At 34.3% G+C, this 27,632-nt stretch overlaps 2 protein-coding genes across 2 annotated transcripts; both read right to left on the bottom strand.

Moving 5' to 3' along the window:
- Positions 1 to 1,439: 1,439 nt before the first annotated feature.
- On the bottom strand, positions 1,440 to 15,854 carry LOC139778520 (uncharacterized). Its single transcript, XM_071716470.1, has 2 exons — positions 2,584 to 15,854; positions 1,440 to 1,789 (listed from the first exon to the last, which is right to left on the bottom strand). The coding sequence occupies exon 1, from the start codon at positions 14,384 to 14,386 to the stop codon at positions 7,109 to 7,111; it is 7,278 nt and encodes a 2,425-aa protein (XP_071572571.1). The 5' UTR covers positions 14,387 to 15,854; the 3' UTR covers positions 1,440 to 1,789; positions 2,584 to 7,108.
- A 7,456-nt stretch (positions 15,855 to 23,310) lies between these two features.
- Elp3 (elongator complex protein 3) lies at positions 23,311 to 26,874 on the bottom strand. The gene is made up of 9 exons (XM_071716460.1): positions 26,429 to 26,874; positions 25,617 to 25,861; positions 25,329 to 25,532; positions 24,982 to 25,235; positions 24,722 to 24,911; positions 24,420 to 24,637; positions 24,073 to 24,333; positions 23,612 to 23,793; positions 23,311 to 23,503 (listed from the first exon to the last, which is right to left on the bottom strand). The coding sequence occupies exons 1-9, from the start codon at positions 26,442 to 26,444 to the stop codon at positions 23,427 to 23,429; spliced, it is 1,647 nt and encodes a 548-aa protein (XP_071572561.1). The 5' UTR covers positions 26,445 to 26,874; the 3' UTR covers positions 23,311 to 23,426.
- Between the last annotated feature and the right edge of the window lie 758 nt (positions 26,875 to 27,632).

Raw genomic sequence — 27,632 nt, 5'->3', positions numbered from 1 at the left:
ATTCACCTAATGATACAGCGAAAGTTTCCTTATATTGCATTACAGGAAATGCATTAAATGTTTATATGTGTGTAATATTTGCATGTTCTTGAACATACACACTCCCACAACCTAACAAAACATATACAAAAACATGTATATACATGAACGGGTGCAAATAAGTATGAAATAATGGATGACACGTAAGTACATACGTATTTGCGCTCAAGACATGTGAGTAGTTTATAAAGCGTGTGTGCCGAGTAAGCCGAGTATAATTGAGCCAAGGAGGCTGCAAAAATCTTGTTCACGTGCAAGTAAACGTGTTCTGAAAAGAACAGATTGAAGTGCCATTATCGATGTTGGACCGTGCGAAAAAGCAAAGCGGCCAACTTATGCTTCTATAAAGCCGGCGCTTGCGAATGTGCGCGCGAGTAGCGCCTGGGGAAACACGACGGACGCCACGTCGTCGCGCCCGAGAAGTTCGCACGACAGCGGCGCCTGAAAGCCGTAGAACGACGTCTAGTTCTGCCGCACGTTGAATCCTGAACATCTATACATAGATATATTCTTGTATAAGTGCATGAGGGCGTGTGTGGGAGCGTGTGTTCAAAAATCGGAAAATATTACACATATAAAAACATTTAATACAATTTCGAAATGTATGGAAACTTTTGTTGTATCATCAATCGGATACGTACGCTCTAGGATCAATATCACTTAAACAGTCCATTTTCGAGAGTTGTGCCCATTGAGACCTTTAATCAAAATGCTCTAAACTACAAACATCAAAATTTCAGCCTATTTTTCAGCCGACCGAAAGCAATTTCCCATTAAGTTGCAGGGTTCTTTGCTGTTGCACGTGAAAAAATGTACATATCTACTGCCATATATATCTACTTCCGAATTATCTTTCTTCATCAATATGAAATATAATTTTCTTACTTTTCTTACAGCTTGCTTTAATTTCTGTCGAATTTGACACTTCCTTGGTGACGTTGTTGATAATGTCAACGATATTTGTACGTTCATATCTTTTTTCTTTCTTTTCAATACTGATGTAATTTAATGTACTTTGCAATTATAACATTTCATAAGTAGCAAAACTTATTTTTATATAAGACGTTTTTATATATAAATATACTTAAAAAATTATCGTTTTTTTAATCTAATAAGTAGTCTTCCAAGGAAATCATAATATCTGTATTCGTATTTGTTGCTTCCGTAAATATTTTATATTACCTAGTAAATTTATAATAATCAAATAACTAATTCAAATAAATTATCTCATTAAAGGAATATACAATAATGTGCTGTAAAATGTTCATGTAAAGATAATACGGTAAAATTTAAGAATGTGTATATATATACATATATATACATATATATACATATATATAAATTATTTTATTCTTACAGTATTATATTATTATAATACTATAAAAATATATATGCTTAATAATAGGCATAAATATATATATATCTACATATACAATATTACATCAGTGGCCTCGAGACGGTGGCGGCGTGATCAGTCACGCTTGTTTCGCCTAGTTGGCGGATCGCTCGATCACCTGGCGTTGAATCGCTGGATCATCCCAATTCGCGGTTCGCAATTTGTCTCGTTCTGCTGGGATCGACGCGGATGGTTGTGTCGTCCCTGATTCCGCTCGGATGAGCGTGGCTCAACGTTCCTCCACAGCCGGTTGAGCTGGATCGTATTCCAACGGATTGTCGCGCAACAACTCTTCGATGACCGCTTTACATCTTGGATGTGCACGTGGCGATGTACTACTTGCCTGTGCAGTCTCTAGAAAAATAGTACATATAAGGTATAGAGAAAGCATATAATATTTTATGTATGCGTATATAGTTCTATATTCGTATATCAAATATCCGTGTATCCTATTTCATAAAATTAGAGTTTGTAATATATTATTATATAATAAATATAATAATTATTAGACTATTTAATCACTAATATGCATAAAAATATGTGACACATTTTTTGCAAAATTAATAAGATGTTCCGCATTACCAGACATATCCAACATTACCCTTCCAAAATTTACCTTCGAAAAAATTGATATAACATTACACTTAATATAAATAAACAAAATTTGTTAGAAACACGTTATAACAAACATTTGACACTACAACTCAGTACAAACTAAATTCAGTTATCTATAAAGCGTCATCTACAATGGCAGCAGCAGTAGTGGATTAAGATTCTAAGACGTCAGAGTAAGTTGGTTTTTCGGTGTAATAGGGCGTAAAGTAAGCCGTAAGTGAAACGGTTAAGTAGACTGTAGGAAATGAGATTCAACCATTTCGTTTACGGCTTTACTTTATGCCCTATTAGACAGGAAAACAACTTACTCTGATGTCTTATAATCTTAATCCACTACTCCTGCTGCCATTGTAGACAACGCTTAATATTAGTTTTCAGGGGCTTAGAGTATCCCACACTTCCTCTATGTGTATATTTAATCTGTGTACGAAATACACATGACTGAATAATATACTCATATTGAATCTCTAAATACGGATAAAACCAAAATACTACACAGACTAAATATACAAGATAAACAAATTTCTGTATACCTTTTAAATATCCATTTTCTGTACGGGCTTCTGAGGTCTACGATGACCGGGGAGATAATGCGGCGTATTTCTTTCTGACTCCATATATTTCGACGCGAGTTTTGCATCGAATCCTGTGCCTGCTCGTCGGACAGCGAGTGGCCTCGTTTCAACACTCATTCCTCGATGTGAGGCTGCAAATCTCGCCAGCAAATTATAGCGCAGGTTAACTGAATCTTTGTTAACTCGTACGCCTCTTCCAATCCATGGCGGACGTTGTGTAGCGGTCCCGGTTTTGGTGTTTTCCCCCCAGGCATCTCAATTCATCCCCGTGACTGAGGAAGGCGGGCGTGTAGCCGGTGACATCGTGCACCGCAGTATTATAGGCTAACTACAACTCGGACAATCGTTCGTCCCAGGACTTATATAGTTTTTTCTGGACATATTATGATCATGGTGTTGATAGTGCAATTGGTTCGACCGGAATACAATGCAGGGCGTATGCTGGTTCATGTATCCTGAATTCTCGTAGCAGATCGGCAAATTGTCGGGACCGTAGATGCGTACAGTTATCTGTGAGGATCTCTTCGAGGCATGTAATATAACTCCGAAAATGCACTTTACGACGTTTATTGCAGTGGCTCGGCGGAGTGTCTGTATTTCGATCCACATCATGAAACGGTCCTGCACATTTTGGAGCCAGACATGTCTCGTGTTCAAACGCGGCAAGAGCGGTACTGCTGTTTAATCAGCACGTTCATCTTAACTTGGATGACATGTTGCAACCAGTCTGTGGGCTCTCGGACTTCTTCGAATTTCAGAAATTCTACTCGCAGGAATTGCTGCAGACGTTCTTCTTCCGACCAATGTCTTTTTTCAGGCTCGAAGAACCGAGGTACGATCGCTTTTTCCTTGGCCCGAGTGGCATTTCCTCGCAGCCGGTGGAATTCCTTTGTTAATATGCTATCTTTGCCGGGCGCAAAACCAACGCGGGATTCGCCGGCAATCGAAGCACGTATGCTCTGATTGTTGGCAACATGGGCAGTTGTGGCAACTGGTGCTTTCTGCGTTGTCGTATGGTGGGCCTTGCTTTGTGCTTCTAATGCTTCTATGTACTCGAACTCTTCGGTGCGGCGGAACATGTCTTTCGCTCGCCTCATGGTCGCCTGTTAAATGTATAATTTATATCTCGGATGCACATTGTTGTATAGCATGTCGACTCTCTTCCTCCAAGAATCCGGTACCCGACGCTACATAACGATAATATTGATGGCGAATTTGTGATAAGATTTGTCCAGCAGCTGTAACCTGGCCTGACCTGGATCTCGCATATGAACTGAGAGTGAAAAATCATTGCGGTAGGTAGTATTCGAGAAAATCGTGGCAAAATTCTCCCATTCTTGCCAGCTGTGCCGGTTATTGCGACACTATATGAGTGCTTCTCCGTGAAGCAACTTGGGAAGTCCTATTAGTAATTGCGGTTCGGTATATTGAAATCTGGCTTTTAGTTCTTCAAGCCTCTCCAAAAACACAAGTAGATTTTTCTTATCAAAATGGCAACCTCAATTGTATATCTAACTCATAACTTTTGGCAGTCCGTGTGCGGCAGGTTTTCCGGCGGGTACACCAGAACGGTAAATGCAGTGTTCGGGTCCATGTTTTCCGGACATCGTGCAAATATATATTTGGATGTACGGTAACAAATTGGCTCATGCGTTGTAAAAAACAGAGTAGTATAAAATTGGATTTTATTTGTGTGATTTGGATTGGATTTTGTGTGTGTGTGTGTGTGTGCGTGTGTGTGCGCGCGCGCGCGCGCGCGCGTGGGTGTGCGTGTGTGTGTGCGTCACAGCAGAGATAAGGACCCGACGATTCGTCACTCCCGTAGCATTTTTTGACTCCAAACCCTCTCTGCTGCTACTGTTTTGTGTGTGTGTGTGTGTGTGCGTGTGTGAGCTCACAGATGTTAAAAAAGAGACACCCTATATAGATCATATTTAACGTAAGTCTTTGCTCACAATCTCAATTCTCTCGTGTTTGATGAAGCAAATAGTATGTTCGACATAAACTTTGAAATTCAAATTTAAATTATGAAATATCTTCTTAAAATACGATAAACCTTCATATTATCTATGACTCTTCCTGGTGATATAGTTAAACTTGCTGAAAAATACCATAACCAATCAGAACGTGTTTCTATTAAGTAGGGGAGACCGGGGCTAAGCCGACAACGGGGCAAACTTGACACTAGGCTTTTTGCCAATTTAAATCTATCGTAGAAACTTGCCTTTCCTACTGTAAATGCGTCTTTATGTGCCAGTATTATCAACGGAATTTGGTAACATTCTGAGTTATAGTGTAATTTTTAACGCGACATAAGCGTTTTTGATAGTGAAAAGTAATTTTTCTGATCTCTCGAAAATGTCTACTCTTTCATCGAGCTTTACTCTTGCGAATCTACCGGTAAGTGATTTTGATGGGAAATTTGATGCTCTATATGAATCCGATAATCGTTTTTGCATATTTTCAAAATTTTCATGTTTTGAAGTGACAAAAGTGAAAAACGACGTCCGGGGCAAAGTCAACACCACGCCGTTTCGTCGGCTTCCAGTAACAAACGATGCTTGTCATGCAGCCGTATGGCTCATGACAATGTATGCGCACGTCCGATTGCGAGTTTACCTGCATTAATTGTTTTTCAGACATGAGTTTAGATGAAGATAATTGAAAGTTCAACAATTTTTGTTTTCATTATTTTAAATGATTGTTCTAGCTACTTTATTCCGAATTTTGTACTTTTTAAATACACAATAAACAATGTATTTCATTTTCAGACAGTAAAAATAAGTTCCAGATCAAATTGTGTCGATCAGACAAAGTGTTGAGTTTGCCCCGGCGGGGTGTCGAGTTTGCCCCGGCATTTTTCAATTCGAAAAATTTGTCTTCGCGTCACTTTTCCTTTCCTGGCGGCAAAACAAAGCGACGTACAGCAAAACTTCCTGAATCAATTTTGTACCTGAAGAAACACTCTTTAAATATGTACCATTGAATTTGCCTAAAAATTTTAATTAAATATTAAAATTGCCTTTGAAAAAATAGTGTCGGCTTAGCCCCGGTCTCCCCTATAAAGTTACTACAAAAATCAAGCAAGAAATTATTTATGCATCAGAACCAGAAAAATATGGCAAACATTACATCAGTCGAATTATATTAGCGTAAACGATCAATAACTATTCTTACCAAAACAAAGCAAGTAGAGCAAAGCAGTTGGCTAACAAATTGTGCAAAGACAATTTTAGCGTTTTGGCACTATGATTTAAGACAGCACAAACGTGAAAGGGTAATCAATTCTTTTCATCGTGATCGCAATCAAATCATGATTGCAACAGATGTTGCCTCTCGTGATCCTGATATTCTTACACGTTATCAATTACGATACACTACAATCGCAAGTTCACTATAATATCCATGGCATAGGCATGCACACGCTGGAGATGAAAGATATGCATAATTTTTTATCACACACCGCGAAATAAAAAAAGACAGCTGACACTTTCAGTAAAAACGGGAGAATCAAATTTTGATTATATAATGCACAATTTAAAAAAGCGCAATAAAAAATGAAGCAATAACAAAAATTAATAAAACCATTATGGCCAACTACACTAAAAATTAAAAATAGTAAAAAAAATACTTTGAAAAAGAGAAAAGCAAAGCGCTACAAAAGTTACACTTTTTAAAAAATTAAAATACAAGAAATAAGAAAACGTGATCTGAAAAGTACATGTATTAGACAGAACGTAATCTGATAGCAAATAAAAAATTAATAAGTTTTTATTCATCTATTTCAGTTTCAACTATTCCAAATAAAAATGTTATCACACTTAAAATTTTTAAATTTTTTGAACGCCTATCATAACACAGTCGTAAACTCGTAAACTATTATTTACTGTATATATCCCCGTAGGGTTCACAGTCTAGTATCTTACGGCGTTTTTTGAAGGGACGTACCCAACCCTATCCCACTCATCCATTTCCTTTTGGACCAACGGTTTAACGTCTCTTCCGAAAGACGGAGCTCAGTTTTTCCGCACAAGATCCTATCTTGCACGGAGGGCGCAGTTTCTTCGGAAAAAAAACTTTTCCATGTTACATGGCTCTAGTGGACTCGAACCTGGTTCCTCAGATTACGAGTCTGGCGCTCTACCACTAGACCACACTGCCGCCCTATCATAACACAGTCATTACTTATATTTAACTTATATTCTTATATTTGACAAAAATTCTTACATGACTAAGGACATGAAGTTACTATTAAGGTGTAGGCAGTATGGTGGTATGTAGCCTTTCTCATAATAGTCAAAATAATTAAAAAATAACAGAATTAACAGCATGATGAAAAGTAGAAATATTTTATCCACTCTATTTTTATAGCAAACCACCGATGCTCAATTTCTTTAAAATTATTAATTTAAGTTATGTAATTTTTCAACCGTATAAATTAAAGTTTTAAGCTTTTAACTCCTCTCTTTGTATTAACAATTTGTTAATTTTCATCTGGCTTTTTTAGCATTTCTAACAATTTACTCGCAACATTCTTGTGTCTATTAGCTAGAGCAACTTGTAATAACGTATATCCTTCATTATTACGAGCATTTGTTACAACTATAAACTGATCAGGTTTTACCGCCTTTAATTTGCGGATTACTTCAACATTACCATTTTTTGCATCTCTAAACAATTCTTCAACTAGTTTCAGTAAGTCATTAACATTTTGGTCCTTAGAAAGATCAAGAGGTGTTTTACCTTCATTATTTTTAATATTATAAATTGCACCTCGCTTCAATAAGGACTTGGTAACATCCAAAAAACCATTCTTAGCTGCAACGTGAAGCGATGCAGCACCGCTAGCAGCGGTTTTAGCATTGATAAAATTGTTTAATTTATCATGATTTACATGTTGTGATAAAATTTCAACAATTTCTTTGTAACCTTTAGAAGTAGCAATGTGTAATGGTGTATTACCTTTATTAGTAGTTTGAGTAACATCAGCTCTGTTGCTTAGTAAGATGTTTACAATACCTGCCTGTCCATTACTAACAGCGTAATGTAACGGTGTTCTTCCATCAATGTCTTTGTCATTGGCATCAGCTCCATCTTTTAATAGGCGTTGAAGAGCTTGTATATCACCATTACTAGCAGCAATGTTAATGTCTTCCTGCATACACTGAAAAATTTCCGATGCATCGCTGCCAGTATACTTTAATATATCATTAATCTTTTCTATCTTATTTAAAATATCCAAAACAGTAGGATGATTTGGTCCAAAAATAGCTTTGATTTGATGAAAACATTCTCTGAAGACTTTAAGTGCACCAATAAATTTGCCTTGAGAAAGAAGTACAGTTGCCATGTTGTATTGAGTATCTAAGGTTTCAGGGTGATTTGCTCCCAAAGCATTTTTCTGGATATTTATAACCTCTTGAAAAGTTTTCAAAGCTTCATGATATTTTTTTTGATTGAAGAGATTTGAAGCAATATTAAATAACGTTTTCGAAGTACTAGAATGATTAATACCTAAAATCGCTTTCTTCTTCTCGAAAACCTCTTTATAAATTTTCAGTGCCTCTTCATGCTTACCCTGGTTAGCGAGTACCATTGCTATATTATTTTGAACAAATACAACTGACATGTCATTTGCACTTAATATTTCTTTTCTTTTTTCAAAAACTGTTCTATTGATATTTAACGCTTCTTCGTAATTTCCTTGTTTATCTAATACTAGTGCCATGTGAAAGTAAGAATCTAAAGTATCTAAATCATTTGGCCCTAGTATTTCCTCTTGCTTCTTACAAACTTCTTTATAAATATTAAGAGCTTCTTCATTCCTTCCTTGCTTATGCAGCACTAAAGCGATGATACTTCTTGTACTTAAAGTATTCTTATCATTCAAACCCAGTATTTCTTTCTGTTTTTGGAAAATGTCTTCAAATGTATTTAAAGCTTCTTGATAAGCTCCTTGCGCGAAAGATACTTTACCTATGTATGTCTGAAAATCTAAAGTGCCAGGATTATCTGATCCTAGTATTTCTTTTCTTTTTTCATATGCTCTTTTGAAAATACTTAAGGCTCTTTGATAATGGCCCTGATTAAAAAGCTCCAAAGCTAGATTAATCTGAGCGGATACATCACCTTGTGATATCTCTTTCAACTGTTCGACTTTTGAAAAGTTACTGTGCACTGCAGCAACTACTAACGTTTTCTTTTCTCTGTTATAAGCATTCATTACTGCTTTTACTGTATCAATATCGTTTATCTTGTTAAGATCATTAACAACTTGAGAATTATTATTTTTAATATTTTTAAATGAGTCACTCAGTAATTTAAATAAGCTAGTTATATTTTTATCTACAGTAAAATCTGATGGTGTTTTACCACTATCAGAAACAGCATTATATACTGCACCGTTAGATAATAAGAGCTTTACAATTTTTAAGTGAGAGAACTTAGCAGCATAATGTAGAGGGGTAAATCCCTTATTACCAACTGCATTAGGATCAGCTTTATTTTGTAACAGAATATTGACAATCCTATCATAGCCTTTCCACGCAGCATAATGTAATGATGTTCCCTTAGCATTTTTAGCGTTAACGACAGCCCCTGCTTTAATGTAATTCTCAATTTCTGAAGAGCCATTACGTTTTACAGCCTCAAACAATTTCTCAGTGAATGTTAATAGATTGATAACGTCTTTGTTACTAGACATTTCTAATGGTGTTTTATAAAACTTGTAGTAAACAGCGTTATAAACTGCGCCATGTTTTAATAAAATTTCAAGACCGTCTTTATAACCTAAATTAGCAGCAATATGCACAGGAGTTAAACCATTAACATCTTTAGCATTAACATCAGCACCTTGTGTTATCAAATACTTTGCAACTTCTAAATGACCTTTCATTGCAGCATAGTGTAGCAATGTCTGGTTATCTAAACCACGTTCATTAATATTTAATCCCTTACTAAGGAAAAACTCTACAGTATCTTTATAACCTTCTCTAGCTGCAATATGTATAGGTTTTGAACCAGAGGTATTTTTAGCATTAATATCAGATCCCTCATCTACAAGATATTTTACCACCTCTAACCTGCCTTCTTGTGAAGCAATGTGCAATATCGTAAAACCATCTTCATCTTTAGCATTTATGTCCATTTTCCTGTATTGCAATAACATTCTGACTACTTGTAAATAACCATATGCCGCCGCTACTTCCAAAGGCGTTTTATTGTCATTTGTCTTAACATTAATATTTGCTTTATTATCTAGTAAAACTTTTACAACCTTACCATGACCACTCAGTGCTGCTATATGTAATGGAGTAATACCTATGTTTGATTTAAAATTAACGTTAGCTCCACCTGCAATTAAAATCTCAACAATTTCCTCATAACCTTCATGTGCTGCAGAATATAATGGTGTTATATTATTAACAGTTGTGTCATTAACATCAGCGCCTCTTGCCATCAGAACCTTTACTACATCCTTATGACCTTTACTTACAGCTAAACACAGTAGTGCAGAAATTTCAGGATCTTTCATATTAACGTAAACTTTGTTTTCTAGCAAAATTTCTACAATATCTCGGTAACCAGCAAGAACTGCTAGTGACAAAGGTTCAACGCCATTAATATTAACTCCTTTTGCTATAAGAACTTCAACGATTTCCTTATAATTATATTTTATAGCAGAAAGCAATGGTGTTATATTGTTACCTCTGACATTAACATTTGCTCCATTTGCTGCCAAAATCTCAACGATTTCTTTATTACCTACTTCTACGGCTGCATGTAATGGTGTGATGTCTGCAAAACCTCTTGCATCGACTTGGGCTTTATTTCTTATTAGAAGGTTAACAATATCTTTGTGGCCTTCTACAACAGCTGCATGTAACGGTGTAATACCATTATTACCTCTAATATTGACTTTAGCTTCATTTTTTATTAGAGAAACAATAGCATCTCCTTGACCGTTTCGAGCAGCTAGATGCAATGGTGTGATACCATCATGAGTTTTAGCATCAACTTCAGCTTTATTTTTTATTAGAATATCAATAATATCTTTGTGGCCTTTCAGAGCAGCTAGATGTAGTGGTGTACTACCGTCATAAGTTTTTGCATCAACCTCAGCTCTATTTTTTATTAGAAGATTAATAACGTCTTCGTGACCTTCCTGGGCAGCTACATGTAGTGGTGTCATATTATTGTTAGCTTTGACATTAATTTCTGCTCCCTTTCTTATTAAAAGTTTAGCAACTTCCTCATGACCACTTTCTGCTGCATAAAATAATGATGTAGCGTTATATCGATCTTGAGCACAAATATCAACACCATGTTTAAGTAGAGTAACAACTATCCCTAGATGACCATTCTGGGCAGCAAGATGCAGTGGAGTAAAATTTGTAACAGTGGCAATACTAGCGTTGGCTTTATTTCTCAATAGAGCTCTAACAATTCCCTCGTGTCCATCTTTTACTGCATAGTGCAAAGGTGTATTATTGTAGAATTTGTTAACAGCGTTAACATTAGCTCCATGCTTCAATAGAATATTAGCTGTGTTCTCATGACCGTATTGTACTGCATAGTGTAATGGTGTACAGCCACTTATGTCTCGAGCGTTAATATCAACTCCTTTTAGAATTAAAGCATTTACTACTTCCAGATGGCCGTATGTTGCTGCTACATGTAATGGTGTCAAATATTGATCATTTCTAGCATTAACATTTGCCTTATTTTGAAGCAAGAAGTGAACTAACTCTAGATGACCTCTTTCTGCAGCTACGTGCAACGGGGTAAAGCCACCCATAGTTTCATTAATATCAACGTTCACATCTTTTTTCAATAGAATCTTGACCACATCGATATTATGATTATTATTTATTGCATAGTGTAAAGCTGAAAGACCACATTTATCTTGGGTAATAACATTAGCTTCATTTTCTAATAAAACTTCCGTAGTATCCTTGTGACCATTTTGAGCAGCAACATGTAGTGGTGTTCTGCCACTCTGATCTAGTTCAGCAACATATAAACCTGTTTCTTTTATAAAAAACTCTACAATGTTTTTCCTTCCATGCGCAGCAGCAACATGCAATGGGCTTTGACCATTAATATCCTTCACATCAACGCTTAAATTTTGATCAAGAATAAATTTTATAACTTCAAGACTGGATCCCTTAGCAGCAAAATGTAACGTGGTCCATAAATTAACATCTCTAGCATTAATATCTGCTCCTTTTTTCAGACAATCCTTTAAACTTTCTAGATTTTCTTCTTCCAAAGCAGCAAACATTCTTTCCTGATTAGTAATGGTATCTAAGTCTTGATCGTATTTCTCTCTCAATTTGGAAGAATTATCACTTAATAATTTGCCAATTTTTTTCTTGCTTTTCATTATATTTTCTTCAGTAAGTTTTTTAGCGTTTAAAACAATGGCTATTGAAGGATCAGATAATAAAACGTCAACCAAGGCATTATCATGCGCTAAATGATTACGTAAACATTTTCCAGTTAATAAAGGAGTGTTATCGTCTAAAAAAAGTAGATTATTTTCCAAGTTATGTTTTGAGCTGTCTAAAATTGACATTATATCAAGAACAAGCATTTCTACTAGTGTTTGCAATTTTTTGTCACTCTTATAGAAAGATAATTTTTCTATTAATTGATCACTCAATGCGTTATTGCTTAAAATACTTTTTAGTTCAGATAGCTTTAGTGCAAGTTGGTTATTATAGTTTTGTACCGTTACATCGTAAGTCTTCCTTTGTTTATATGTAGAGATAAACGAACCTCTTTCATTCAATTTTTCTCTTAATTTTTTAATCCATTTAATGTCACTTATTCCAAATTCACGAATATAGAAAAAAATTTCGTAAATTAATTTGTTTACTTTATCGACCTTATCATTTTGTATTCTTAATCTAACACTATGAGAAATTTTAATTGACAATTCAGCAATTTCTTTAAGGCTATGAAGCTCTATTTTTGGAGTCATACACTTTAATATTCGATCAGCACAAAATTTAATTCTTTTAATAACATTGTGATCAATCTTAAGTGTGTCACTAAAGCTAATTATGCTCTTTAATAATTTAAATCCTGTAACATAATCAGTTCTGGTATTTTCTGATTGAGATTCCGCACAATTGATTATGTTATTAATTTTTTTAAACAACTTTTTTTCATAATTCGTCTTGTCAGTTACATTGTCGCTTAATTCTTTAATGAGTTTTTCAAGCTTCACGTGTTCCATCATTTTAAAATTTTCCGATATTATTTCATCCAATTTAACATTACTAAATAGTTCAGCAATTTCTTTTATCTCACCTAAGCTTTCACTATCAGCAATTCTTTTTAGCAGCATTTTGGTCATTTTAATTTTGTTATTGTAAAGAATATCAGTAATTACATTATCGATTCTTTTAGTATCATTTTGAACACCAGTAAAAAAACTGGCATCTGTATTTTCCTCAATTTCCGTTCTCTTGGAAAGTGAATAAGCATGCGATAGCGAATTACGTAAATCTATAACTACTTCTCTTGTATTTTTTGGTAATGATAATAGCAAAAGCTCACTTGTAGTATTAGATAACTTGGGGGATTCTAAAGTGTTCTTTAAATGCTCACCGATAACCTGTAAAACCCTTGTAATAATTAACTGTCCTTCCCTTTCTTTAGGATCAGCCGATAACGCCAACTTTATATAATCACTTATTTTCATTAAAGAATGGATATCCCTAATTTGTTGATAATCGTCATACAACTCTTCAAATTGAGGATAACTGCTAATAATTTCGGCAACAACTTTCTCGCGTTTTAACTTCGGAAAATCAGCGAATTTACCAATATTCACACTTTCTATACTATCTTTTTCGTCTTCAAGTTTTTTTGCAAAATTTTCCAAGTGATTTAGTATTTTGCTTTTATTCAATGTAGCATTATAAAATAGATTAATTTCTTGCCGTTTTGTGTGAGAAGAAATAAAACTGACTAAACAAAACTCCATTTCTTCCCAAGGTAATCTATCATAGGTTGATCTCAACTGTCGCTTTAATATGTGAATATTTTGTGCGAGAAATTTTGTTACAAATAAAATCCTTTTATCTACTTTTTCCGTGTTTGAGTAATCTGTCTTTAACAAGTTAATGTTTTGAAGTATTAATTCAATCCGTTCTCTGATGTTATTAAGACAACTTTTCACATTCTGATCTCGTCGAGAAGTATTATTAGAGAAGAAACGGAGGTTTACTAACTTATTTTCAACAAAAATTTCCATTTTGTCTGACAATGGTACATCTTTTAACTTTAATTCTTCATAAGCTCTGGAAAGAATTTCATCCAATTCGCCTAAATTAACAGCAAAATAATTACCTGGCCATTTACTAATGAGTGTATCAAGAAGCTCAGCATTGCATGAACGTATAGCGTAATAAAACGCATTATGGCACATTTCATCTTCATCATCTGGTAGTATAGTGTTTCTTCCAGTAACAACAGACAGGTTATTCAGAATTCTATTATCACTGTCAAATAGATACTCTAGAATTTTTACTTTATTATTCTTACAAGCTAAGATAACTAAATTAGTGCTTTCAAGAGGATTGCTAGCATTATCAGAATAATCTCTCGAAGTTTTTTTATTTTCTACGTTACTTATGGAGTCAATTAAATTGCTCAAGTTTTTTAAGCTATCAATAATATTATCCTCTGATACTGCCTTTTCGAGTTCAATTAGAACTTGGAGATAAAATTCTCTTGCTTGTTTCTCCATATTTTTTGGATTTTCTTAAAAATTCTTTAGATTTAAAAGTAGGTGACAAAAGTTTTGGCTGGTAAAAATAAGTTTTTTTGTGTCCGTCCCCCTCTCTATGAACGTCCTTCTAACAATAAGATAGTTATTCCAACAACAGAATGACAAAATTTATTTAATATGGCAAAAATAAATATCTTGGCATATGTGTAAAATAAGCTATTCTAATATGTTTTTAGATAATATTGGAAGTGATGTGAAAAAGGATCAAACGCAGGCAGATCAAAGGCATAAAAGAACAGGTTTGCCAGCAATGTTCTATTAGCTTGCAATATGCTGAGAGATGTAAAATTCGTTTTCTATTTTTCGCAACATAAATTTTAGTTGTTATTCAAGTTTTTTTTAAGCTAAAGTTGTGAAAAATAGACGCTCTAAATAATAAACAATAATTCACTCGTTATGGTTGCCACTTGATTTCACCGCCAAGGATTCCTCTGGTTGATAATCTTTCCTTCCTTTGTTACAGGTACCGACGTCTCGGCTCTCGGCTGCTGCTCGTTCCAACAGATCGGTCTCCCGTACGAATATCGATTGTTTACATCAGTAATAGGTAAGTAGTCTCCACAGAAGGTAGTTATTTCACGCAACAGAGAACTGTTATTAATTCAGTTTCAAATATTAACGACACCCGGAATAGCAGGGCGGTGCGAAAGGAAGAGAGGTTCGAACGGCCTGTACACCGTACTCAATTAAAAAAGTATTGAGTTATTTCTATCCTCTCACTCGTCATACAATCGCCACACTTCGTACACGAACACTCAACACTCAACCGTCTCGTATAACGTCTCGCGTTAAACTCATCGAAAGTGCAGTTCGCAATATCGCGTATCAAAACACGTAATCGTAACGAACACCCGTGAGTAATTAAACAAGTCGGCTGGTAACAACTAAACTAACACAACACGTTGTAAAATATCTTGGTACCAATTGTTTTTCCCGACAAGTGATCTTTCTTTGTTCTAAATCACAGTCACGACTTCGAACGTCCTTATTGGTCCTTATACGAGATTCATACGCGTTACCGGCGTTACCACGCGTTACACGTACGCGCCTGCCGCCTATGGGTATAAGTGCCAGGACGTTAGAAAAAACGCCTCGCGATACGTCCACACGAAGATATATATTGAATTTAATTGCGAAGTAAATTCGCGTTTCAATTAACGTATTGTAAGACACGTAATAGCGTCACTCAAAAGTTCTTTCAACGTTACTATACGCGTACGCGCTGTCGCAGGACTCGCGGGACACTGCCTCTATCGGTTAAGACTCACGTTCGCTCGCTGTGACTGTTCCCGGCCAAGTATAACTTTTATTATTTAATTGCTTATTCACAATTACTTTTACACCTTACTAACTCACGTACGTAATGCGCGCGGTTGCAGATGAAATGCCAGAATGATTATACGAATGCCTCACGACGCTCACGACTCGTCCGCACGCTATGACCATGACGTCTGTCGTCGACCGTCTACGTTGTACCCGATTGTACCGGCAAGTGATAGGGATTTCGCGAAAACGCGCATCAAAGCGAAGATCACATTGGCCGCGTTTAGCAGACACAACTGTTGAGTTCGTCTTATCAACACTCTGCGTTGATTGGTTGGTTCTAAAAGTAAGAGCCAATCACGTTCGACTGCTACTGAGCGGCCTGCTGAACGCGCCCATTCGTGTACGCTCGCCACGTTCGCATCGTGGCAATCGTTGAGAGGTAGAGAAGGACAGACATATGATCTGGGCTGCGTTCGGAAACGTCACCCGAGTGCCCTTCTCTTTCTATCTCAGCGAGTTAGAAGGAGAAGGGAGTATACCCGTGTGTACCCGGGTGACGTTTCCGTCGTTTCCGAACGCAATCCTGCTGTCTCCTTCTCTCTCGAGCTATAGCTATGTCTCGAGTATCGAGTGGTATCGAGTATCTCGATTCTCTCGATGCGATGCACGACGTTATATTTATTAATTTGTAATTTATTAATTCTCTTCCTACCAGATTTTGATATATTTACAAGTATGGTTTACAAGCAAATCTGCAGTATAACGGCACCCTCTCCGATTCTTTTGAAATTTTCATAGTTTGTGTATTTTGAGTAATTGGGTCATAGAAAAAATTCTGAGAAGGAAAATCGTCGCTCGTGTTTTCCGTTTGTTTATAATTAATACTAAAATATCATGATGTGTCAGTATAAGTAAGAAAATATAATAATTTATGAACATACTCTCCGTTTTATATTAATGCACATGCATGCGCAATATAGTCTAGTGCCTTATATATTTTAATAATTACATCATTTAATTATTTTAATTGCACTTTACTTTAAATAAATCATTGTATAGCGCATGCGCATTAATATAAAACGGATAATATTCATAAATTATTATTTTCTTATTTTATATTGACATCGTGATATTTTAAGTATTAATTATAAACAAACGGAACATGAGCAACGATTTTCCTTCTTAGAATCCTTTTTTCGATCCAAAATACACAAAATACGTAAATTTCAAATAAATCGGAGACGTTATCGTTATACTGCAAAGATTTACTATTTTTTATATTTAAAAAATTAAGTTTAGCATATAAATATTTAAATTTGCATAATAATAATTAAAATTTACTGTTGGGGAAAAAATATAGTATATACAATACATATAGTGTTTCTTTTACTCTTATTTAATTTATTTTATATTTATATATAACGTACCTATATATATATATATATATATATATATATATATATCATACTTTGCGTATATTGTTGCTCAACAAAATCGCGAGGAAGTGGTGGTCGATATCCGATATGACACGCTCCAGGCTCCAATCGCTACTTGCTTCCAATGATATATCGTCTTACATTTGACTTCAAAGAATACGCTCATCTTTATCTGATGTCGGATATTTATTACGGCTTACGTTCGTCACAACGATTCTTGCAATTAGATGGCAAAGCGAACCTTCGCTATAATATCAAGTGACGATAATATTGAAACCGCTAAAGATTCTGTTGGTTGAATTAACCGCTGCTTTCAGTACTTACACGTAAGAATCTTCTAGATTACGTTCCCAAAAATCTCCTTTGCCTATAATTCTGTCATGCAAATAACATTTCACTGTTTTGGTTCCTATAATATAAAACATTAAAATGTTTGACTTTATTTGATAAAAGGATGCTTTGCTATATTCATTTTAATATTACTAATATTACTAAATATATTACTTAATTTATTACTAAATATATTACTAATTGTATGTATATTATACTTAAATATATTATTATATTACTCAATATATTACTAAAAGCGAGAAGAATATTAATGGAATTCTCTAAATAGCAGATTTGATGTTCTTCAGGTGAACATACATCTATCGATATGTGAGATTTTGAATCGATTTCTACGACCTGATTATATTCCTCAGTTGATATTTTCTTCTTTTTTTAATAAACTTAAATTAGACTCTTTGTCATTACTTAACATTTGCGTTACAAAATTTTTCATGTCTTTGAACTTTGGAATAACCATCTGCCGTGTCGTTAATATGCGAGTGATTTGAATAATATAAAACTGTTCAACAATTGTTATTGTCTAAATATGTGTGCCAAATGTCTTGATAATGCTTGAATAGACTTGCTATTTATAGTTCTATCTTATATATAATTCATTTTATATCAAATACATTGATATAATTTTATAATATAATTTTATTAATATTATTATCATTATAAATATAATCATAAGAAATAATTTACATTAATTCAATTCAATTAATTCATTCAATATTTAAAGCAAAAATAATTCAACACATGTAAGTAAAAAAATACCAATTTTTTTTATTTTAAAATATAGAAATACATTTTAAATTGATATGTAATCGATAAATTACACACTGATAAATCAGTGTATTTATTTTAATAAATGCAAATACAATACTGAGTAGTAATATTAATTTCGATGATACTTTACTTGTTAAAAAAAATATAAATTAAAAATAAACAAGATTTCTTATACTATATACTACCAGTTACATGCATACTTCTAGTTAAGTATGTAGGTATATGCATAATTGGTTAACATGCATATTTTTAGTTAATTATTATCTAACTTACACGCATATTTGTAATTAATTATATAAATCATAATACGTAATTATATAGTTAACAAGCTTCATATTATAAAAACTAATAAATTTTTAATTGTGTTACAGAATTAACATTATTTTATTACATTTTCTTTGTTCTTTGAAATCTCGGTCGATAAATTTTACAGTATAAAATAAATGGATCCTAATATAAAATTTAATTAAACTACGTTAGATTAGGTTACTTAATAATAAAAAATTCGAAAAATTTTGTATGTATTTCTTTAATATACTGTAGAAACAGAGAACTCGGAATATGCAAATGGCTGAATATATTTTCTGTATTACTATGGCCGGTATTCATAATCTTATTTCAAGACCGTCTTAAGTAATATCTTAAGATGCTAATACGGCTCTGTGATTGGTTAATGACATCTTAAGATTGTACTTAAGATGGTCTTAAATATAAGAACCGACTATGAATACCGTCCTATATGCTTCGAAGTAGCTAAATAATTTTAAAGTACTTAAATCGCTATTTTTTTCTAAAAGTAATTTACACGTATGTTTTACAAAAAACAGCGTTTTAATAAATATCCACAAATATACGTAAATGCATTTTCTTCAGTTGTTTGGCATATTGCAATATTCATAATTATCTATTTCCATATTAACAGAAATATTGTTTTCAACAGCTGTCTGAATTTCATATTGTTTTATTATCATTCTCAAAGTACTGTTTTTAAATACGTAATAGTTAAGGGGTTAGTCTACCCTGGAGAGCAAAAAAACAAGCGAATTTTCAGGAATTAATTTCAGACAAAATATCGGTGATACATGAATGATTTTTTTTGCATTATCTTTATTAGGGTTTCAAGAACATGTACAAATTTTTTGGGGTAAACAAATTTCAATATGGCGATGAGGCACACCTTCGCGCGCAACCATGTTTTTTAGAGGTGGTCAGACGGTGTACATGGTTTCTGACATGTGGGTGGTCTGAAACAAAAAAAAAATATGGTCATTAACTATATTATATTGTCTTCGGAATGACGGAGCTTTTTTTCTCTCCTCGTTTTTGGCGTCAAGAAAAAAATTCCTGAATTTTTCAAAGAATTCCCGTGAAACGACGTCTACACTGCCACACGCTGAATCCCGAACATCTATACATAGATATATTCTTGTATATGAAAATATCACACACAAATAAACATTTAATACACTTTCGAAATGTAAGGAAACTTTTGCTGTATCATCAATCGGATACATACGCTCTAGGGTCAATATCACTGAAACAGTCTATTTTCGAAAGTTGTGCACATTGAGACTTTTGATCAAAATGCTCTAAACTACAAACATCAAAACTTCAGCTTATTTTTCAGCCGACCAAAAGCAATTTCTCATTTAGTTGTGGTGTTATTTGGTATTGGAAAGAATTTATCTTCTGTCATATCTACTAAATTTATATCTACTTCCGCATTATCTTTCTTCATTTTTTTACTTTTCTTTCAGAGTGCTTTAATTTCTTTCGAATTTGAGATTTCCTTGGTGACGTTGTTGATATATGTCAACGATATCTGTATATTTAGATCTTTTTTCTTTCTTTTCAATAATGATGTATTTTGCAATAAGTAGTAAAAGTTTCATAAGTAGCAAAACTTATTTTTATAAGACGTTTTTATATATAAACATACTTAAAAAATTATCGTTTTTTTATCTAGTAATTAGTCTTCCAAGGAAATCATAATATTTAACATCGTATTTGTTGATGCTTCTGTAAATATTTTATATTATCTAATAAATTTATAATATTCAAATAATTAATACAAATATGTAGATATGTTAGTACATCTACATATCTAATAGATGTGTAGGCTTCGGCGGTGGCAGCGTGGTCAGTCATGCTTGTTTCGCCTAGTTGGTGGATCGCTCAATCACCCGTCGTTGGATCGCTGGGTCATCCCAATTCGCGGTTCGCAGTTTGTCTCGTTCTGCTGGAATCGATGCGAATGGTTGTATCGTCTCTGATTCCGCTTGGAAGAGCGTGACTCAACGTTCCTCCAGAGCCGGTTGAGCTGGATCGTATTCCAACGAACTCTTCGATGGTCGCTTCAAATCTTGGATGTGCACGTGGCGATGTACCTGCCTGTGCAGTCCCTAGAAAAATAGTACATACAAGGTATACAGAAGGAATACATAATTTATGTATGCGTATGTAACTCTATATCCGTATATCAAATATGTGTATCCTATTCCACAAAATTAGAGTTTGTAATATATTATTATATAATAAATACAATAATTATTATAGACTATTTAATCACTAATATGCATTAAAATACGTGAAAAAATTTTTTGCAAGATTAATAAGATGTTTCGCATTACCAGGGCTGCGTTCGGAAACGTCACCCGGGTACACACGGGTATACTCCCTTCTCCTTCTAACTCGCTGAGATATATCCAAGATTACCCAGACATATCCAACATTACCTTTCCAAAATTTACCTTCGAAAAAATTGATATAACATTTACACTTAATATAAATAAACGAAATTTGTTACACTTTATAATGAACATTTGGACTACAACTCAGTACAAACTAAATTCAGTTATCTATAATAGTTTTCAAGTTATCTTTAAAAAGGTTTAGAGTATCCCACACTTTCTCTATATGTATATTCAATCTGTACGAAATACACACAACTGAATATAATTATATTAAATCTCTAAATACGAATAAAACCAAAATACTACACAGACTAAATATGCAAGATAAACAAATTTCTGTATACCTTTTAAATATCCATTTTCCACGGGCTTCTGAGGTCTACGATGACTGGGGAGATGATGCGGCATATTTCTTTCTGGTTCCATATATTTCGGCGCGAATTTTGCGTCGAATCCTGTGCCTGCTTGTCGGATAGCGAGTGGTCTCGTTTCAACACCAACACCCATTCCTCGACGTATACGTAAGCATAAGAAAACTGATTGGTCTATTTCTTTATGCACATGTGTATGGACCAATCATATTTCTTATGCTTACGCATTATGCGTTGTGCAGAAGTGTGTGCTCCCCGCTTTAGGTGCTTAAGCTTGAGGTGCTGTCATGCTGTGGTGCTGTACTGGCTGTACATTTTCCGCGCGGGTTAATCGAAGCACGCTACGTGAACTGTGATATGGCCTGTTTCAATAGCCAATATCACAAAATTTTACACGATAACCCTTGTTTTTTTCGATATTTCTGAAAAGTTTAGATTACGATCTGTAAGAGCTCCGTTTTTTGAATCTCTGGGGTAGGCCGCCTTCATATAATTAATATCTCGTTTCCTGTCTCCAGGAACCCTGCCATAAGAGCTCATGTTAAAAATTGTGATTTCAAAATTCATTTTTGCAAATTTTTACACGATAACCGATGCTAAAATTTTTCGAGCACTTTTCTCGCATCTCAATTTATACGTCCATGAAGTTTTTTTTTCCAATTTTTAGATACATCCGATTATCTGTAGAACCTCCTTAAGTTTCGGCGAAAGGCGATTGCGATGTCCGAGTTATACTTGATACCTTCATAGTTCAGTTATAGATAAGTAGAACTATAATAAAGGTACGTTATTAAGATCGAGACAAAGGCAAAAGGTTATAAAGAGTAAGATAATTAATAAATGAGGATTAATTCTGAAAAAAAATTTGAAATGAAGTAAAAATTTAATTTGCGGGACGTTACTGCGAGATATGCGTTTACCGTACGGCCGCCATTTTGAAAAACGCGGGATTGCACTGTTCAGTATAGAGATTTTAAATCACGGTCGGTTACTGAACGCGCCGCGGCAACTGCGGGGTCGCATTCGAAAATCGCTCCGTTATCCATATCTTTCGCGATTATTACCGTGTGAAAGAGTCCGGTGTGCAAAAATTATTGCGAGTGTCTTCCGCGAAGTGCAATGTTTATCGTAATGTATCGAGAGCATTGTAATTTCAATATCGGTTAGTATATCGACAATCTGCTTTCGTTGTGTCTGGAATGGATCCCCTGCGCGTCCATTCTCGCCGATGTCGCGACGGATGTACTATCATCGCTGGATCGCTTTATAGTCAGTATAATGCAATGCTAATCCTTTTATTATTATATATACGTACGACATCGCTGATGCATAAAACGACACAAGCTTTTTGTATTATAGCTTTGTACATATAGCGATCATCTTTCCCGATATTTGAATGGCGAACAATAAGAACATGGCGTCTTCTAGGCTGCGTTCTTTTTTACGCTTTCAGCGCTAAAAGCATCACTCCATCTTGATATTCGATGTGCAGCGAAGACAGAATGATGCTTATAGCGCTGGAAGCGTCAAAAGGAAACGCAGCCCTAATTTTGCATATTTCACACATGTCAAGAGCTATACGTTCACATATGTGCGTGATGTATACATACGTATATAAACTTTTGTGTAATACAATAAAATTCTATGATTTTTTATGTAAAATGTACATGTGTGTGTATCTAAACGCACACAATTAAATTAATGACGCGAAGTTAATAGTACTTTCTATTGATATTGAAACATCTCTGAGTTAGGGCTACAATTATTTTAAGAATTACAAACATTTTTTTATATTATAAGAATAATAGCACCTAATATTTAAGTAAAATGGTACTTAACTACAATTGCATATAGCTAGCCATCTGCCTTTTTAAAAATAATAAACTGTTAATTAAAATTAATTATTTGCTATAGTAATATAAAATTTTCTATCGTTAAACTCTTTTAATTTAAGATTTATAAAATCTTATTATATTATTACAGTAAATAAAACTATGTTTTTTTTATTACAGTTTAAACTCGTTTATTTTTAATATTGCATTAGTTTCATTATTTATTTATTTACATATATTATTTATTGTCTTTTTCTCTCTCTGAAAACTTACTTTCTTAGTTATATAAGCATTTTAGACATGTATGGACCGTCAAGTTCATAACCCAATTTTCTGTAATAATTACGTGTACCAACGCCTGCAAAAAAATAGTTTGTTAGTATGAATTTTTAAACCTTTGATCAGTTTAATCCAATAATTAATGCAAACGCGAATACGAAAGTTGTAAAAGCGTTACACCACATACCTGAAATTACGGAAATTTTATCAGATTTATGTTCCTCTTTTGCGATTCGTTCAGCTTCTTCCATTAATAAAATACCGAACCCTTGGTGTTGAAATTTTGTAGGATCACGAGCACTAATAGGTACTACGCTGCCATAAACATGAAGCTCTCTTACTATAGAAGTTTTTTCTTTTAATTCCGGCCTACAAGAAGAGCATACATTCATTTAAAGATATCGGGATAATGCATGGCTGCGCATGGTTGATCAATTTGTAAGTCCCGGTCCTCATTCCATGTAAACTTTTCATAAGTTGATTGGAAAATTAAGGTTTGTGAATGGCGACCTGTTTCGGGAACCTATTTTTATTTTAATTGATATTTACGTTACTAAAGAATTTATGTTCTAAATATCAAGACATGTTACATCATGTGATATAGTAGTAGATATGATATAAACAGCAATCAAAATGTGAAAATTATACCTGAATGTGCTGGTAGAACATTTTCTTAATCTAAGCAGGCCAATTAGAATGTCCTGCAAGGGATCTTCGTATGACAAAAATGTCTCCCATCCCTCATTGGCTACGTAATCACGTCGTATAAGTTCAACTTCATAGGGTTGTACTTTCTGATGTATTTCTTGAATTCCTACTTCGCGTGTTCTAACATCACGGCACTCTGTGCCCATATCCTTCATTCTTTCTAGAGCCAATTCACGCAAATTCCCGTGTTTTACACCAGAACTATAATTTTTACATGAAAAAATATATGTATTGTTATCTAACATAAGCGTATTATTCGCTTGTGCTATCTAATGTTAAATTTATACCTCACTAATGGCATTGGTATATCACGTTGTACGCGATAAACGCGGGTCCATGGTGGTATCAAAGCTAGAATATGAGCTATAAAATCGACTAATACACTGGGCTCGTAACTCTTATATCTCCCAGTTTGCCATAATTCGTATAAGCCGGTGCCACGTATAACCAATGTTGGATAAATTTTTAGTCCATCCGCTCGAAACGCAGGATTCTTGAAGAATTCCTAAAAATCGATACAAAAGTATAAGTATTAACAAGAAATTATTGTATAAGTTAACATTGTTGTGTACACATGCAGCGACATTACTATAAACTGGGCGATATCTCGTTCCAAGTCGACATTCGGCAAATTCGGCATCATGTGAGCTATCACCTTGAATCCGGCATCTTTTGCCAATTGAAAACTCTCACATACGGCACGTACTGTATGCCCTCTATTAGTATCCCGCGCCACATCTTCGTATATCGATTGTACACCGACTTCCAAACGTGTGCATCTATCAATTTCATTTATTTTTATTGCAAGTGGTTACCTAATCTCAGACATTGTATTAAAAGCGAACTTACCCATAACGTAGCATATCCGAGAGATGCTTCTTAAGACAATAATCAGGCCGAGTTTCAATGGTGATACCAATACACTTGGTAGTACTACGTTCCGAGTACTTCACCGCTTCGTCAACATTACTGCTTGTATGACCAGACAGCGCGTCGTGTAGGTTCCGTATAAAATAATCTCTATAGTCATCTGGTAATGACATAAAAGTACCGCCCATAACAATAAATTCGACTTTGTCGACATTGTGGCCCAATTGTTTTAACTAAAAGTGTAACATATATACATGATCATTTTACAAAGACTGAAAGATGATTGGAAATTATATGACACATAACCATAGCAGCATTTGCTTTACCTGTTCAATCCGATGTCTTGTTTGTAAAAAAGGATCATATCTCGCGCGTATAGCTCTCATCGACGTGGGTTCGTATCCTGTATACGATTGTGTTGAATATTCGAAGTCAGAATCTGGGCCGCCGGGGCAATAAACACAGATATTTCCCGTCATATTAATATGTGGACATCTGTGTGGTTTGCACATTACTGCTACAACAGCAATCTGCAATAATTATATTGCTTTTTTTTTCTATATCATAAAGATAATCGGTATACAATGATTGACAATGATGCAAGTTAAGCTAACCCCACTAGCAGTCCTGATAGGCTTAGCCTTCAATTTCGGCAGAAGCATGTTCCTAGCGTAACTAGGTACTGCTGCGATAATGTCAACCAATCTTGGAGAAGAGTCCAGGCCATACTTTGAAGAAATTCTCGTCTTCAATTTATTTAGATCAACGTCTCGATTTTCATTATGTGCCTTTAATAACTCTTGTATAATTTCGCCAATTGTTATCACCATACGCTCCTCCTTGCTCTGATTTACAAACTCTGAAAAGACATAGATGTGTTACATTCCAATATAAGTAATTAACCAATAATAAATTAAATTGCATCAATATGTATCTTACAATTAAATATAGAGAAGTGTCATTTTTGATCAGGTTGGATTTCGGTAGTCTAATAATAATATTTTTATGTGAATTTTGTATATTTCTTCCATCTCAACAAACTGTGCGCTGATTATTTGTCGATCTTGAAACATAGTTTTTCGTTCAAACACTAAATTCACATACTTAATCAATAATCAATGTAACTTTTATGGTTTAAAAAAAGGATGGTTATTAACACTAAAAGTTAAATCGATTATCAACTTAAGTAGTGTGGATTTCCGATAAAAACCTGTGTTTTAAGACAGACAAATAATTGACATGCAGTTTGTTGAGTCGGAAAGAGCATAGAAAATTCACACAAAACCATTATTATTAGGCTACCAAGATCCAGAAGCCTCGACCGAAGATTTTTTCTGTATTTAATTATAAGTAATTACGTTAAACATTTACATTAATTTTCTGACTGCACACTACGTTGCAATAACACATTATACTGTATACTTACTGCTTTGTAATACCATGATTGCAAATCTCTTGTAACCTTATTTACAGTGCATTTACAAAAATGATTAAAATATTTCACTCTTTCTTGTACGTCATCAAATTTTTCTATGCAAATTGCATGAGATCTCAATGTCACAAAGAACCAATTGCAAAAAATAACGATAAAACACAAGACAACGTGCTCTGGCACTCAACCGCAAAAGATGGTCTTCTTGTTCTCATGGAAGAGAAAATGGCACCTGATCCCAATACTGGGATCGATATGGTCAGAGTCGGCGAAAAATGAAATAGTCGTTGGAGGAATCATATGAATCACACAATGACTGTGAAACAACGCCAAAAACTGACCGGCGGCTTACTGGCCACGCCACTCAGCGATGCCGGAATCGCATCAAAGCAGCTGTGTTGGAGCACTTTTGAGCACTTTGGAGCCTTGCGGCGCCTGCGTTTAGAGGGGATACGGATACGCACACATAGAAGAATCACGCATACGTCGTATATGTACATATGCGCTCGGCGCGGCGCTCCGGTTACTTCAGAACTGTGCTTCTGTGTGCTTCAGACAATAGAAGAAGACAAATATATTATTCTCTGTCCTATTTTCTCGCGTTGTCGATTTGTGATCGTCCGAGCTCCGAGTGCTTTCGAATTACTTCTTTATTTCCATGCGCTAACAATTAATTTTGGCTGATATCATATACTGTCAGTAAAAATCTACAGTTTACGTCAGGGTTGTGTCGTAAACAAGATTACATCTACACAGATTGTTTATACGTTATGTTTATGCGAACCTTTTTCATGTAGACAATATAATAATAAGCAATATATTATTATAAATTAACTGATTGATTAATGATTAATTAATTGATTTTTTGGGACGTATTTTCACAAATGGTTCTAAAAAAATAAAAAATAGTTTTAGATTAGATTAAATTATATGCATTTCATTTATAATTTATTTATATTAATTATTTATTAACTGTACAGTGATATAGGAGATACGTGATATTAAAAAAGAAATATTATTATTTAATTTACATTGATCTGATCTGTTAATTTTTCGTGGCATGCTAAAAATTGTACTCACAAACTAAATAATAGCAATTAAAAATAAAATTGCAAACAAAACATAATTAATTAATTTCCGATATTTCTGACGAATTATAAATGTTCGATAATCCATGAATATATTCATTGTGATATGA

This window comes from Temnothorax nylanderi, unplaced genomic scaffold, assembly GCF_030848795.1.
Source record: "Temnothorax nylanderi isolate EJ_2023f unplaced genomic scaffold, tnyl_v1.0 TNYL_tig0186_pilon, whole genome shotgun sequence".
NCBI classification, from domain to species: Eukaryota; Metazoa; Arthropoda; class Insecta; order Hymenoptera; family Formicidae; genus Temnothorax; species Temnothorax nylanderi.
The sequence above is the reverse complement of the archived record's forward strand: the minus strand, read 5'-3'. Positions and strand labels throughout refer to the sequence as shown.